The sequence below is a fragment of the Necator americanus genome, chromosome II (genome assembly GCF_031761385.1).
Source record: "Necator americanus strain Aroian chromosome II, whole genome shotgun sequence".
In the NCBI taxonomy this organism is placed as follows: domain Eukaryota; kingdom Metazoa; phylum Nematoda; class Chromadorea; order Rhabditida; family Ancylostomatidae; genus Necator; species Necator americanus.
This window is the reverse complement of record NC_087372.1, coordinates 369,275-385,933: the sequence shown is the minus strand read 5'-3', so window position 1 is coordinate 385,933 and position 16,659 is coordinate 369,275. Positions and strand designations below refer to the sequence as shown.

General features: G+C 40.7%; 2 protein-coding genes across 3 annotated transcripts; one reads left to right on the top strand and one right to left on the bottom strand.

Annotated features, from left to right (window-relative positions):
* Positions 1-132: 132 nt before the first annotated feature.
* On the bottom strand, positions 133-7,372 carry RB195_016448 (uncharacterized protein; the record flags this gene model as incomplete). Of its 2 annotated transcripts, XM_064182991.1 has the most annotated exons (16): positions 133-198; positions 1,785-1,949; positions 2,201-2,278; positions 2,418-2,480; positions 2,540-2,638; positions 2,719-2,832; positions 3,861-3,912; positions 4,166-4,254; positions 4,372-4,485; positions 4,548-4,688; positions 4,995-5,087; positions 5,198-5,299; positions 5,373-5,474; positions 5,542-5,628; positions 5,834-5,921; positions 7,335-7,372. In XM_064182991.1, 16 exons carry the CDS (start codon positions 7,370-7,372, stop codon positions 133-135), a joined length of 1,491 nt encoding a protein of 496 aa, XP_064038872.1. The 2 variants fall into 2 exon arrangements, with proteins under 2 accessions (XP_064038872.1, XP_064038873.1); XM_064182992.1 differs by lacking the exon at positions 7,335-7,372 and having other exon boundaries at positions 5,834-5,920.
* Positions 7,373-8,609: 1,237 nt separating this feature from the next.
* Positions 8,610-11,925, top strand: RB195_016447 (uncharacterized protein; the record flags this gene model as incomplete). The annotated part of the gene is made up of 7 exons (XM_064182990.1): positions 8,610-8,721; positions 10,052-10,167; positions 10,255-10,341; positions 10,397-10,486; positions 11,304-11,474; positions 11,551-11,677; positions 11,759-11,925. 7 exons carry the CDS (start codon positions 8,610-8,612, stop codon positions 11,923-11,925), a joined length of 870 nt encoding a protein of 289 aa, XP_064038871.1.
* Positions 11,926-16,659: the final 4,734 nt, after the last annotated feature.

Below are 16,659 nucleotides of genomic sequence, written 5' to 3'. Positions count from 1 at the left end.
ATTTATTACATATTTTGGTTCCAATAAATTATCCCACTTCAGTTCATTACAAGAGTCAGCAAAGATTGCTGCGTGAGGAGTCCGCGCAGAAAAACAGAAGATCGGAAAAGTAGGTAATTCCGTCGGATATTTTTAGTTCACCTGCATAGCATCCAGATTTCGGTGCACCATCTGTTCTTTCAGTATGAGATGTGAGACCTGAAAAAAATTAAAACAGATCATTTTTGAACCAGTGAAGGTAGCAGTAGAATGCTTTGAAGTGAGATGTCACAAATTTAGCAATTTTGGAATACAACTGAGCACTCGAACACCCAAAATAAAATTCTTGTCTTCAGCGTAATACAATAACATGTGACAGCTTGATACATTCTCCATGTAGCAAATTTTAGAATTTTAATTTATTTTCAATGTTTTCATGACTTCCTGCATATATGGCGCGCTCATAACGTAAAATCCTGCCATTTAAGTGTTTTCTACATACAAGATCTCATTCAATCCTACGATATGTGACAGTGAGGGCCATTGTATCATTTTCAAAAGCAGAGACTGGAGAGCATTGCAACTTCACTAATCTTCCGTCTCATTGTGCATTGAGGGCGTCATAAACCAAGAATGTCTCTTCTTAAAAAAGAGAATAGCTACTGATAATAGAGAAGCTGCATGACCTCATATGAAGCTGCTCAGCCATTAACGCATCAATAAAAAACTTCGGTGATAACGCGGGGGAAATTTATAAAGCCCATTCGGCTACCGTGGAAAAGGTAACGTCAAAAAGAAGTAACTCCTTGTTTTTTATACCAATAAAATTTGGGGTAGAGCCATAAACTGCGAAAAATATGAAAGAGACTCTCTGCAGTCGGCTCGAAATGACTTGAAGCCTGGTACAGTTGCAAAAGCGGTTGTGCAGGAGGTGGGACCTTAGCTACCCACAATTGGACAGCAGAGATGAGTAAAGGTCACGCCGCCGCACTTTGACAATAACAACTGGCAGCAATTCCACTATAATTGAGTTCGTCAATTACAGTGGACCAATTATTTTCATAAAATGTTTAAAGTGTTTTTTTTAGTTTTAAAAAAAGTGTTAACATTTTTTGAACTTGTGCCTCATTTCCACGTTTACATAGACAGCCGAATATTTTCAGGTTTTTCAACACGCCTGGAAGAGTAATGACGGAAATGCTACACGAGGTGGTAAAAAAAAAACAAAACAGGACGAATGTATGGAAGGGATGATCAAGATCTCCAGTTCTAGCTATAGATTAAATACGAAACGATGAAAAGAAGCGAAGAAGTTAACAATATTCAAATTGGGAACAATTCTTGTTTGAAAACCATGCCAGTTTAAGGAAGTTAAGTTGGAATAAACTCTAAATCACACACGCAGAAACGGTTATTGCGTGCCTAGAATCCCTCACAGTATATTTCAACATTAACAGCAAAAATAGTATCAGGTCAGATAAACGCTTCTTCCACATTTTCTGATGAGAACCAGAAAATCTTGTCACTATCTTACGGTCACTTGAGCTCAAAATAGCACCTGCTGATAGAAGGGCCACCATTTTTATGAGTGTGGCGGCTATTAAAATCTCTCATTCCAACAATGATCTTTCGCCGGACTCCAATAACATAAAAGTAGAAATCGCGTTCGATAAGCTCGTAACAGTCAAATAGACTCCCACAGGTTCTCTTGCACCTAACGAAGTCAAATGGAGGTGATATAATATCACCTGCGCTTTCGTGATCCTATCGCTAGAAAAGAAAAATCATTCTTCATCATTTCTTACTTTATTCAGTGTCTCTGTGAGCTTGTGTACGTTGCTTGCCCATTGATCCAACTGCTCTAGGTTTGCTTTTCGAGCTCTGAGGTTCACGACACGAGAAGGTCGATGAATTTTTGCGTCTGTGATTGCACCGGTAACAATTAGATTGCATAGAAATGACTCCATATCCTAAAATTTTACATTACGATGAAATTTTTGTATGTGTAGGAGCAAAAAATAGAGCGAGGAGTTAGGAGAAATTTCAGAGCAGACTAGCGAAATAAGTCGCAAACACAATTAAGCAGATCGAAGGCAAGATCAAGGGAGAAACCATCAGATCGATTCAAGTGGAATGAGCCTTGATGGCTAATGAAGAAGCACGACAGAGCCAAAACATTGAAAAGAGTCAGAAGGAAAGACTCAAGATACAATACACTTACGTTTAGAGGGAAATCCAATAATTCTGCCAAACGATCAAAAGTGATCTGCGTGTAGTACTTGGAGATCATTCTCATATTCTGAAGTTTTTTTACAAATACATTAATATAATTCCAATAAAATGCAAGAAGATACAAAGTCTCATCAATCACTACCAATTTGTATTAATTTGTATGAAATTCCCTTAGAAAAACTGCCACCAATAAGTAAGCAACTTACGTGTTCTCCAACTCTCATGTGAAAATCCTTCCATCGTTTTTCACCATCCTTTCCATCAAAAATCTGCAAGCAAATAAAACTACTAGTAACAGCAAATAATCAACTGCATTACTGCAACATACTCCTGTTCCAGGAATCTTCTTCAAAGTTTTTTCGTAATGTCGTACAATAACATTCTTCCATGAGATCAACTCTTGATTGATGAAGAGTTCCACTAGAGCCTGAAACCGGGAATTTTGGACATGGACAATTTTCAAAAGAGTGCCAACTTCCTTCGAACTCAAATAAGTGTAACCAGAACCTTATATTCTGGAACGAGCTCCATCTCTCTCATTATTGCAATACGGTTTAGCAAATCCCACTGTTCGTTCGTATGAGGAGCTAACAAACAGTACATAACAGCACATTTCAATACCTAAATAGATTTCAATTACTTCATGGGATCAGTTGTAAGGGGTAACGATGAAGTGTTTGGCGTTAACTAATCCGCTTGGGATTCATCAAGGGGTTCACTTCAATTCAGAATCATTTGAGGTTTACAAACGCGTGTCTAGCCTATAAAATGACTTGCGACCGATGGCCGATGTATTAAGCCAGTGCAGTGATACCAATTTATTGATCGCGGAGGGTTAGAAAACTTAGTTGGCCCCACGGCGATTTCGAACATTCGACCGACCGTGCAGTCACAACGGAACCTCTCACCGACTGTGTTACATCCGTCCCGGGATCTGTTGTATAATAAATAATCGAATCTCCATTGAGTTACAAACCTCTCAAAGGGAAAATTGCCATTACGAACGTAAAAAGTTATATCCTACAGTTGATGTCAGAAACATCCCTATGCAATGACCTCAAGGTCCTGCAAATACACTAAGTCAGTGTTTTTATCCTCCCAGAGCACCGATCTGATAGGTTCGTAAATATGTTCTTTTCTCTTTCTTTTAAAAGCAATATGAAATCAAAGAAGTGTGCTCATCTCATCTCTCTGATTTAGTATCTTAAAATGCGCTTCCGCAATATAGTGCTCTAAAAAGAACAAAAAACAGACAAAACTACACGTCCAAAAAACTGAACACCTCCGCCATATGGCACACGCTTGATTGTGTCGCAGTGTTAGTGTCCGCATTACAGCAGGTTCTCGGTCGAGGTTGTTCATTCTATAGCTCTTTTTTAACTTGTAGCTCCGAAATTTCTGTTCAAATTTTGTGCCTTTTTAAATGCCGTAAAGCCGAAGCGCTTTTGAAGTAACAAGTCCAAAGAATAATATATTTGACAAACAATGCTGGCCTGGAGAAAGAAACCACCTCAGTTTCGCACTATTAGGAGTGCACCGGCAGCGGAACCTCTAACCACTCCTACACTCACCCGCCCTAAATTCCTCCATCACCACGGCCTAGATAGAAACCACAAAAAAAAAATTATGAAGCAGAATAAAGGGCTAACCATACGAGACTTCTCAGTATCCGCTGCAATCTTTGGTGTGTCAAAAATAGCTCTGAAATAGAAGTATTACATTAAAAAAATAACATGAATGCGATAGCTCGCCCTTGCTTGAACCTTGGGATAGCGATAGGACACTCTTTCTTGTGCGTAAACATAACACAATGCAATATAACCTCACATATATAAGTACCTTGCAGTACTTCCTGAGACTACATTGAAAGAAGTGAAAAGAGTGCAGACGGCTACTGTGATCTAGCAGAGCAGCAGTAAGAACTTATAACAATATACAGATTTCAAAGTTGTACCTGTAATGTCTACAAACTTCTAGATACTTCGAATCTTGCAATCCAATCGTTATCATTAAATTATAGAACCGGAGTTTCAAATCTTGAACCTAAATCAGTTTACCTCTACAAGAACCATTTAGGTGATTTGAAAACCATTAAGAATGTCATAGATTAAATCAGATTCCGGAAACCCATGCTGTAAACAAAAAAAAAGTTCAACTAACATCTTCTTTGTCGCTGTTAAAGAACTTGGTGCTGATTTTGTTCGAAATTATGGATGCCCTAATGTAGTCCGCTCGAGCTACAGTAAACCTCATCTGTTCCAGAAGGAATTCTACCTAAACTTCCCAGCTTTTCATTTTTAAAAACATCGGAGGAAATCAATTCACAACCGCCATACCTTTTCTTTAATCTCCATAGATCCATATGTTTCCACCTGCAGCTCCAGAATCAAATTCGTGGCCTCTTCAAGTTTACCTTCTGCCTCTAGTTTCTTTACTACTAGCGAAGTTAAGCGTGCTCTTTCCACTTCGACGTATATCTGCAAAACCATAATTGAAAGTTTCTCGTTTAATGTTAAGAAAGTGTCTCAGCTGAGGAATTCCGGCAAACAATTTTTTAACCATTTTTATGCTTCTAAGACAATTCGATAAACAGCCAACAACAGCAGCATACTCAGATAAAAATAATGGAAAGACGCCAAGAAATAAAATCGATTCAATTAGTGGTTATGGAAGTGGACAAGGACTTAGACTCATAGGGAGGACGAATGATTACGTGGATATTACATTACTGTACGATAAAGGTTTCCTTTTTACACGTTGAAAACTATTATGCAAAACGGTACCTTTCCGGCAGTAACAGTACGTAGAGTGTCGACCAGTTTCATCTTCACCTCTTCATTCGGCATCTTCTCAACCATTTCACAAGCATCGCGAACCTACAAGACAAGTAGTGATATGAAACAGCGGTGACGATGGTACTAATGAAGAGATTTCAAGAAAAGAGGAATTGGAGAGATCGTTGAAGAGAGACGATAGTAATTCTCACCATCTTAGCAATAGCCATCTTGATAATCAACCGTTTCTTCGATAGCGTAAGAATCGTATCATTCAAAAGATCCCATTTCTTCCCATCAAAGCATAATTTGACCTAAAATGCATAAGTTTTAACACAACAGAGAGGAAAAACATCAAATGAACTTCTGAGCAACGTTAAACATTACCATATGCTGCACTATCCTTGTGTTGCTTTTCATATCCGATCCTAGTCGGGACAGTTTCTCCAAATTTGCTAAGGAGTCCAGAGCGCCGGCTACATCTCCTTTCTAGAAAATATTCAAGTTAACTTTACCACATAATATATTTTTTATTTAACAACATACACAAACTCACCGCAGCAATTGCATTCGCCTTCGGGATGGCTTCGTCAACCTGACTTGCATAGTCAACATCCATTTTAAACAGCCTTCCATCACCAACCTAATAAAAACAAAACTCGGCAACTTCCTACAGTCCTCTCCTCTTATTGACTTCTACCTGTAAGCCTAGTGAAATAAAAGTGAAATAGCAACAGTGAGTTGCTATTTTAAGTATACTTGATCCGAAAAATTTGGACCCATAAAGTGCCGTTTGCTTCACGTGCTCTCAGAACTAATTTGTAATTTTCTGTATTTTCGGAACTAACCTGCGCAGCTAAATGCGCCATCAATTCCTGATCAGTACGACCGCCGGACTTAATCGGATCCACTTTGACACTCTTTGAATCGCTCATTCTGAAATACGTAAGTTGGACCATCAAAACCACTACGAAAAGGTTTCAGTAGTGATAACCTTGATATGTTTTGCCATTTTAGCGAACAAACACGAATAATAGTGATTTACGAATAATCTTGTAACAATACCAGAGTTAGACGGGGAAAATGTAGTTGGAGGAGGCACTCTGTGGCGCCCCTATTTTTTCTAATTTATTTGTTTCTCTTAGTAACTTTAGTTTACATGTCATAGATCCTCTAAAGCTAATGCTTAGCCCTTAGGCCCCGATTGATTCATTTATCCACACCCACATTTTACCTTTGCACCGTTAGGATTACGTAGTTTTGTCGGTTTTCTTTTCCTTTGTTTTACTCTTATTTCGCCTTTACGATTTCAGTTAGTAGAAATAGAACTTGTTCTATCTGCCCACGCAGCTGTAAATGATTTCTTGCAATTGTCGTGACAAATCTCAAGATATGACTAATGGGCCAACCATGTATATATGTATCTTCGGATGTGGGTACGCGTTTTACTGCAATTCGTAATCGTTGAGGTTTTGGAACGCGTACTTCCAAGGACCAGCCGATAATCAAGTCGGTCTCTATCCTCCCAGACATGTCTGGTTCCAATTTATCGACCCCGGAGAGATGAGCGATGGTATGACGAAAGGCTTGGTTTGCAATAAAAAGGTTTCCAAACGTGCGGCTACAGCGGAACTACCTGACTGCGCACACCCGCTCCTACTGCACGGAAACTGTTGAAGAAATCCAATTCCTAAGAACCGACATCTATGACGAGGTAACCCGAATCTCTTAGTATAACAACAAGGAAACATAGTGATCACGCACGAGTAGATGAAATGGAGCGAAGATTGTACACACACAAATTATAAACGCCGTATGAGCACATACGAATTATAAAGCTAACAGGAAATAATTTTACTAAGACTGTAGTCGGGTCATAACGACATGAAGCACTGTGCAGTTGCATAGGCGGCTGCGATCCGCAGTGGAGCGCAGCAGCTACGAAGTCTTATTCCAATTTATTCCAAGGTGTGAGGTATTCCAAGGAGCTGCCCCCTGTTCCCACCTATATGCAACCCTGGTGGTTAGGAAACACAGATACAATCAGCATTTTTCTTTACTCTCTCTCACAGGAAGAAGAGAACAACTACAAACATATGCTTAATTCTAATTAGAATGTCATAAATTAAAACCCAAATATCTTTAATTTTTGGCGAGCAGAACAAACAACATCGAAAAACGACTTGAGATCAGAAATAAAGGCTAAGAAGTGTCTCACTGCTAAAAGTGACGTACAAAGAATACAACAAAGGCAGGACTCGTGTGCTTGCTTTCCTAAAAGGTTATTTAGAAAATAGCATTTACTTCGGAGATGCAGTGTGATTCTAGGCGAAAGCTAGCAAAACTTACAAAAATCCTAGCGCGAATTCCTTTCGTTCTTTGAACATAGAGAAAGAACTAAATGTAAAAAGAAGATATATAAGAAATATGCTGTTGAACAAGAATGCTCACAATTTGGTAGCATACACAGTCGTTCCAAAAGAAGGCTAACAAAACGACTCCTCGTTCTTCCGCTACTAGAGAATAAACAAAACTCAAGAAAAGCGGCACGAAGATGTCCCCCCGCAGAAGAAAAAGATGTAAAGTCGAGTAGTCATCGTGAGCCTAATCGAAACGCTTAGAAGCATAGTTAGCCCCTTGGCGCCATTTTTAAAGGACTGTGATGATTTAAAACCACAGTTTCGGACACCCTTCAATATCATGTCTGGGCGCATTGCAAATTTTGTCGCGCATGAAAAGTACTGAGTGATAAAGGCTGCCCGCAGAGTTCACAGCCGCGCGAGCGGCCCTGCCCCCACGGGTCTGCGCTTGATGGTTATTGGCACACTGTTGTGAACGCTCACAGACCCGTGCGGGTGCGAACTCTGCGGGCAGCCAGACCTTCGTCGCGGAGTAGGACGACGTCGCGTGTGCGAGTTCGAAGGGGCACTGAAGAACGCGCGAAAAACACGTCGATTTGAAAAACCTTCCATTTCTGCATGCTTTCTTGTGTTAGTTGCAGACAAGATATACTTGTTTGCGAGATGCCATGTTTCCGCCAGCTCTGTTTCGTTTCCTCAGCGAGAGATTTCCGGAATTTTTGCGCATCAGGAAGAAAAGCGTTAAGATTGGGTACTCTCTGTGAATCTCTGTAGGGAAGGTTTCGAAGCCATCTGGGGTAAAGGTGTAGCTGATGCATGTAGTTTTACCTAATTTGGTACTCCTTCACGCCATTTCAACGGCGCATTCCACTGTCTGTTTCCATCTTTTTTTCTGCGACTAGAAAATTAGTTCTCAATACATCGGATATCAACATCTCTTGGGCCTCACATCCGTGCTCGATCGTGATGTCGATAGTGATTAGTAGCAGTATGCTTTAGCAAAATCTCGCACACAAATCGCTGCAGAATTTAAGCAAAAGAAAGCACTAGAGAGCTTTTTATACTGGCTGTCGGTGCAAATACTTCAACCCGCTCTTCTTTTATGATGGTTCGATGGTATGCTGTCCGTCCAACTTCGATAACAAGCGGCATTAACCGTATTTAATTATAAGTCGGTTGCTGCCTCCTCCATCATTTTATTCTCTTTTAGCAGTAGCAGTGTTCTTCTCTCGTGGATACATAGGTGCTCTGTTTTCCAGGCATTATGGCTTCTCGTGTTAACATCTGCTCTGTTAACATATTGGATAATCCTTCTACATTCACTGCTCAACTCAAACTTGAAATCACATTTGAAGTGTTTGAATATCTTCCACATGGTAAGTTTTCACAATAAATGACTAAATAGCCAGGTCCAAAGGAAATGAGAATTGGTTAAGCTACGCGCGAAGCCAAATCGTTTTGAATCGATATTAGGGTCATGGGTATGCACAATTGTATTTCCAAATCTAAACGTACGCGAAATCAAACTTATCTGGTGTAGAAAAAATGATTTATTACTGACATTTCCATGTTGTATATTTGTCAACTTGAGATAAAGACAAGAGCAAACTTGCTTTGATGTTTGCTTCTTTTTCGACGTCATCTTTGTAAGTGGTCCTATTAAAATGAACTGCCTTGCGAGATTCAAACGCATTGATAGGGATAACATTGCATTTAACATTACCACAGCTGTGGTTGTCAATGCTCTTACAGTTGGAAATACATCAAATCGTAACTGCAAAGTGCGATTTTTATACGAGCTTGGTCATTTCTAATTTCTTTCGTTATTCGTTTGGGTATAAAGCGGTGATGTGGTATTTCAAACATAGGTGCGATAGGGAGGAGCCGGACCCTCCTCAAGTGAAGGGGTCTAACTCATGGACTGCAGCTCAAGTGATGAGGATCCCTTCGCTAACCGTGCAAAAGTGAAGGGGGTCCCTTCGCCGACCGTCCAAAAGTAAAGGGGGTCCTTTCGCCGACCTCCAAAAGTGGAGAGGGTCGGAGCACCTGCTCCGACTATCACATCTATGATTTCAAATACAAAAGCAGCACAATAGAAGGGAAGAACTTGTCTCGGTGACACAAACTTGGAACTTTTCCATCAAATTACTTGAGGCTTTCGCCAATATTTTCTCCCGTTTTGTTACAGACAGGCCTTTTGAAAATGCCCTAGCGTTGGTCACATCATTAAAATATGAATGAAGCCTTTATGTAAGTTGATGAGAAAGTCGCGGCTCTGAACTCTGCGTGCAGCCTAACCTACTTTTTTCTCTTAGTAACTTTAGCTTGTATGTCATAGATCTTCTAAGGCTAATGCTTACGCCTTAGGGCCCCGATTGATTTAATTATTTCCGTCGAGAAAAAAAGGGGGGGGGGGGGCATAGGTGAGAAATAGGTGAGTGCCACCTCCCTCCCCCCGTCAACTGCATTTTACCCGTTTTCATGTGAGTTCGCAATAAGTGGCCAAATCGTGTTTGACGATGGAGCTACAAAATCGTCGTCATTCTGCAAGTACGAAATTTCACATTTTACAACAGTTTAATGTAGCAGAAACACTACATTGAGTATTTGCTAATTTAGCAATGTGAAGTTGTTGTTTTTTATTTATGCTCAGATTCACCTAACCTTATTTTTTTTCTTTTTCTTATTTTTACGTTACTCATTTAGACCTCGAATGGGAGCTAGTTTATGTAGGCTCAGCAAAATCAAGCTCCTACGACCAGGTCCTCGATTCGGCTCTCGTTGGCCCTGTTCCCGAAGGCAGACACAAGTTTGTATTCGCAGTAAGTTGATGAAAAATATTGAGGAAGTATATCCTTTTTTTATTTTTCAAAGACATATGGCACATGTGCGCATATAATTTTGTCCAGGTAGACGCTCCGGATCCTACGAAAATCCCCGTTCAAGACCTTGTTGGTGTTACCGTTCTTCTTCTTAGATGCAAATATAATGGCCAGGTGAGGAGTTTTTGTGATCGGTAGCATTAATTTACGGATCTACGCTATTATTCAGGAGTTCATTAACTTGGGATGGTTCGTCTCTAATGATTACGATGATCCAGAGCTGAAAGAGAATCCACCTACGAAACCGATCATTGAGAAGGTGTGTTTGGGCTGTAGGTGCAAAAAAAGAGGAGCCGGACCCTCCTCAGGTGGAGGTCTAGCTCATGGGGTGCAGCTCAAGTGATGTGGATCCCTTTGACAACTATCCAAAAGTGAAGGGGGACGTTCAAAAATGAACGGAGTCGGAGCACCGGCTCCGACTCCCTCCATGTATGGTTTGGGCATTAGTTCAAAGATTTCAGTACCAAGTTTCATTTTGGTGTAACAGTCATTTTCATTTGGTCATGTAAAGCTTATGCATTACTGACCATCGAAACAGTATTTGTATTGTAATTTATAGTTTATGTCCAACCCTATGAATTTGATGGTGCCATTATTCCGTAATGCTATGGAGATAGAACATCAAAAAACGGTTTTTTTTTATAAGATAAGCACAACATCCGCCTATGTAGTAAAGGATAAAATGTCTGGCGTTACTCAATCCGATTGGGATATGCCATCGCGTTCATCTTAATTCGGTATAGTTCGAGGTTTACTAACGCATAACTAGCTTGTACAATGACTTGCGAGGCTGGCCGATGCATCAAGTCAGTGTTTTCATCCCCAAGACAAGTCTCGTACCAATCTATCGGTTCCAGAAGTATGAAAGGCTTGGTTGGCCTTAGGGCGGATTCGAACCTCCTATCGATAATGCTGCACCCACCGCGGAACCTCTTACTGACTACACCCCCTCCCGCTATGTGATATATAACTAGATTGGCCGAGTTCAGTTATTTCTTTCTCTGTAACTTGGTACCCCATAAACTGATAGCAGTGCAGCATTCTTCGCCAACTTTGAACCAAGAAATACTTTTCAGCTAACTCGCACGGTACAGACGGATGATCTGCGTGTAACATCATTTCCGATCAAATGGGATGAGAATCAACCCGATGAGTATCCTCCTGAGCCGGAGCAGGAAGAGATCGACGAGGCGGATTTGATGCCACTTGAAGATGTAGAAGACGAAGAGAAGCGTGAGGAAGACGAGGTAATATATTGTATGATTCATAAACTTTGTACTGGATGCATTTGGAAGTCCATTTTTGAAGCTCATTCATATGTAGGAGGAAGGCGACGGAAACCCTGAAATTGATGTAGATCTTGAAGAAAGCATGGATAACGATGATGTCAAAGATGAAGAAGAAGAGGAGGAAAAACTGGATGAGAGAGAGGATCAAGAGGGATCTACGGGTGAGTTGTTTTACGTAAATTTTTTGTAAATTATAGTTACTTCCCACAGCTACTTATTGTTCTGTGTAAATCTCTTTCTAGACGATGTAGAAATGGCAGACGACACTGCGGAAACCACAGGAAACACCTCTGCTACTGAAAATGTTACGGCGAATAGTGTTGTTTCTAAGGATGACAAGGCTGAGTTGAAAGAAGCTGGTGATGCCCCCTTCTCAGATGTTACCAATGACTCTCAAGTCACTCAGTAGGTTTGAAATAATTGTGTGGTGTATTTCCGGTCATGTGGGATACGGTCTTTCTTCGAGGTTTTCTTTCCTCCAAGAAATGTCACTTACCTGTTTTAACCTAAATTATCCCGTTGCTAATACCTCGCTACTTTTTTCAACACTCGCCACATTGCCGCATGCCTAACATGGTACCAGTACTTCTGATCTTTGAACCAAATTTACATGTTCTATTTTTTGTCGAGATTCTTTATTATTTTTTATGAGCTTTGGTAAGTTTTCAGTTGGTATAATTATGGTTCCGATTTACCATGTTTCGAGTGATTAATAAAGATCTCAGTTAGCCTTCTGTAGGGTTTTAATAGTTGTGTTATACGGTCTTCATATAACACGTTGTGCGCGAATGTATTTCCTTATTGAGAACGTCATAAATGTGAATGAATATATTTGAAAAAAAAAATGCTGAAAGCAGTGTATTGATATGAGACCTTATGTTGATACGTCCGTCTCGCTTTTCTATCGTTAGGAAAAATGGGTTTTCAGTATGAATAGGCTCTAACAAACGCCAAAGAGGTTCTCGCTTATGAAAACACGGAAGGACAGCTAAGTACAAGCGAGGAATATAATGTGGGTCAAAGCATGAGGACTGAGGACGGAGTATGCATTCTTCGTCGCAATTTCTACTGATCGGGAAGGTGAGAGGCTGTTTCACACGACCATCTATTTCACCTTACAATCTCTATCTTCATCAGAACGAACTGTTGATATCTTCGTTTTTCCACCCAAACCACGTTCTTTTGGCTGTGGCGTATTTCAAATCTCAATAACTAATGCTTTCTAACTCACATTTGGCAATAAAGTAAGTCTGGACATGTGGCGGACTAATCGTCCGTTTAGCCCACATGTGTTATTGATTAGACGTCTTCGCTTCCGATATACAAGCACGAACAGGAAACGAGATGCCCACCATAAGCACCACCTTCTACCAATACCTCACCAGTGAAAAGCGCAAGACTTCGTACATTTCCTTACGTCTTCAGAAGTTTCGTGCGCTTCGAAAAATACTGAGATTCGGTGATTCTCGTCTTTTATTTGCTCGTTTGCTTCCACTTTGCAATATAAAAATGGGGCTCTTACAATGACTTTTCAAAGCTTTATCTTATAGAACCACTTCTCTGAAGGCCGAAGCTGTCTAGTTTGTGTTCATTAAATTGCACATTACAATACATGCCGCAACTCATTTTGTTCTTATTTTTCATCTATTTTGTCCAAAATGTGCACTGGAAACGACATTAATATGCATCGGAAGGATGAATAGAGATTCACACTTTCCGCAGTTCCTTTCTCTCCATGTGCAAGTGTATAGAGCGCATACAAGTTTGCGGAAGAGAAAAAAAAAATAAAACAAATTAGCTGTGGACGAAGGACATTTCCTGAATATCGGATATTCGAAGCTCTATGCCTACAGGCGCTATAATTGCATCTAGTTTTAATGAAGTTAAGAATTACTTTGTTTTTTTCCTCTCTGCCTGATTTCCTATGAAATGGTTGGACGATAAATGACAATTCTTTTAGTTTTATTAGTACTGTTCTCTGCGAATTGTCGAAGCAAATCCTAAGCCGCAAGGAGTTCATGATTTAGTAAGAAATCTCCTGTATAGAGCAAGATTCTTTTGTCATATATGTAAAAGAATGCGTAATTCTCTGAGGTGAAACCGTGAAGTCAAGAACCTCTCAGTGCACAGCTACTCAGTGTAAAAGAGTGTCTCAGCTTGGTTCTCCACAGCTAATTAACGCAGCTTAATGCGTCTCTAATTAGCGATTTTTCGCAGTTAATTAGACGTCGATGTCACCTAAGCATGCAGAGCGTCAGCCTCATGCAAACGACTTCTACCTTCTTGGTCCTAGCAGAAATTCCGGTTATTGCATTTGGAGTTGCACCGTTGGATTCTGAAGATTATGGTGCCTGTTAGAGACTACAGATGTCATTAGAGTTACCACTAACTGGACGCGACCTACCTCAGGTTACATTTACATGCCGCAGCATATAGGGCATGATATGATCACTTTTTGAATTCGATTAGATCGTTGTTGTAATTACACATTGTAATCAATGCTAAGTAGTTCTTCGTGAATCCCGAGGCTCCCTCTTTTGAGTGAGCGCACATGAGTTCTCCCGATACTTTATTGCACCGTGGTGTTTTCCCTTAACGACATAGCAAGGGACATCAAGTAAGCAGCAATTCAAGCATCCTGAATGCGACGAGAATTGCGTTGTACTTCAAAAGTGTCAGAAGCGCACATATATAATCAAGAGGACGAGAACGCCAATTGCAGAATACAATCCGAAACCACACATGCATCAAAGATATCCTCTAATATATCCTTGAGGGATGAGTATATCTTCCAGATAATCCATCCATTATTCAGTAATTACGAACCCTACGGTTCGTATCGGCTCCCATTCGGCAATTACTCGTTGTAAATGGCCGTAATTACGTTCGGCAATCGATCAATTTCGTAATTTGCCCGGCGCGCCATTTGGCCATAATTACGTGCTGGCGAGGCGAGCGGCGGCTGCGACGTCCGGGAACCTCAGCCAACAGTCTCCTTCTCACTGCTTTCTGTGATTACTGGAAGCTAGGTCCTTCGTGATTCATCTATGGCTTTGCTACACCTTTCAACTCAAGCCTGGTCGTTACAAATCTTTGGTGCGGTTTCGTGCAATTCTAGAGCCACTATTACGAATTGTTCTTTTTTCATCAGAACCCTTTTTCCCCCTTGGCTTCTAGTTCTACCAATTACGTTTGGACAATTTTTGTTGACAATGATGCGCACGTCAAGTCAGAAGTTTGAATTACAATTGTAGTAATTCTAATAAACTTGTAATTGGTGAACTGGAGTTCCAATTAGTAGGTTCTGCATCAATTTTCAATCTAACTCCCGTCGAGACTTTCTACCCACTGCACCAGGCTTTAAGCACTTTTGACCTGACTATATTGATTATTGCAATTTTGCTACACGACGCTATTGACCGAAACGGCTAATCATAAACAGTGGCTCTCATTACAACTTTTTGAAATGTCATATTGTCGTTTGCTGTTCTACATTCTGTGCTTTATATTTCCGGACTTTTCTTAGTGATTCTGCTAGCAAGAGAACATACGTCCTCTGCTCGTTGAGGTCGTCGGTTATCTATCGGCGAGTGATAAGATTAGCGCAACAGAATTTCCTGCAAGACACACATCACCACTGCACTTTTCCTAGTGATTCTCAGTAATTTTCCATCACTCCATTAAGACTAAGTGACCTTCACAAGGCATAAGTGATTACGTTTTATCGGGCACTGCCCAATTAGCTTGACAAAATGCGATCACTAACTGGCCGTTGAAGTTTTGATGCGCTTAAAAGTTGCTTTTGAAGAATTTACTATATGATGTTACTAATGTCATTTTTTGGTCTTTTTCAACGTTCTGATTCTGTCAGTCATGGATCCAGTTCTTTTGCATAAACCGAGGGGCTTGTACAAGTGCATTTCGCCCCGTGAAAATTATGTTCGTCTGCCTAGTTCGTTTCCGAACCATCATTACTGTGTTCCTAAGTTGACACCTGGACAATGGATGGAGAAAGCTGAATAACGGTCCTGCAGTGTTTGCTCGCATTCATTCACCCAAACTATTTTGTTCATTGAAACAGTTGAATTTGCAAATCTTTGCGCGTTTGAAATCGCCAAACTTTTAAACACATAGTCGGGGCAAAACGACATGCAGCACGCTGCAGCTGCGCTCGAAGTGGTATGGTTAGAATGGCGGTTGGAATCGAGGTGAGACCATTGCGAACTGTAGCGAGAAATGGTGTTAGGAAGGGTCCCCTAGATTCTAACCGCTACGGTCCACCGCAGCGCTACGAGTCCAGCTGCTTACACAACCGCGTCGTGCTTCATGTCGTTTTGACCCTGCCTACTATTATAATTGCTAATATTATGTCAATAATATCAATTGTTACCGTGTCGCCTCCACGCTTGCTTCTTCACCTTACTAGAAATTTTAAGGAATCACTAGAAACAACTGTTGATTACTACTGAAACATATCACGACCATGGGACGTAACGCAAACTCGTTTCTGTTGCTTTGGGACAACGTTACCTGGAGCATAACTGCGAAGAGTATTCTGATTTATTCTTGCTGTTGCCACTTCTTACAAATTCACGATGGTCATTAGGAATATTTTTGGTTACTGGTGTAACTCACCCCGCAATCTTATTGTTAACCCCACAGGCAAGCATCCATATCCATCTTTAACGCTATTGGCGGAGGATTGTGTGAAGTCAGCCTTAGGTATTTAATGGCTGTGTCCTATCACGGTCTCTTGTTTGTCAGTTAACGTGTTGTGCTGATGATTCTAGCTTTGTTGGAGTGGTTAGTGGTGTTTTTAGGTGCCCTGAATGATTAGTTTCATGGAACTAGTGTTCGCTTCAATCATAAACATCCTCTTAATTCGTCCTCATAGAAAAACTGCCACCGCTTCGTCTCTTCCCGTCCAGTTCCCGTCATGATTGTAAATTTACGTCGTAGCGTGCTTCTGCGTACTTGATGTCAATTAATGTGCGTGATGGTCGTTCACGCGGTAAGTTTCGGTCGTTTATGGTCGTCGCTGCTTCGGAGACTTCGTTATCATTCCTTTCTTGATCACCAAGTCAGCCGTTTATTCTCACTGCAATGATTAACGGTAAAACTTGCAAAGTCACTGCGGGACCAT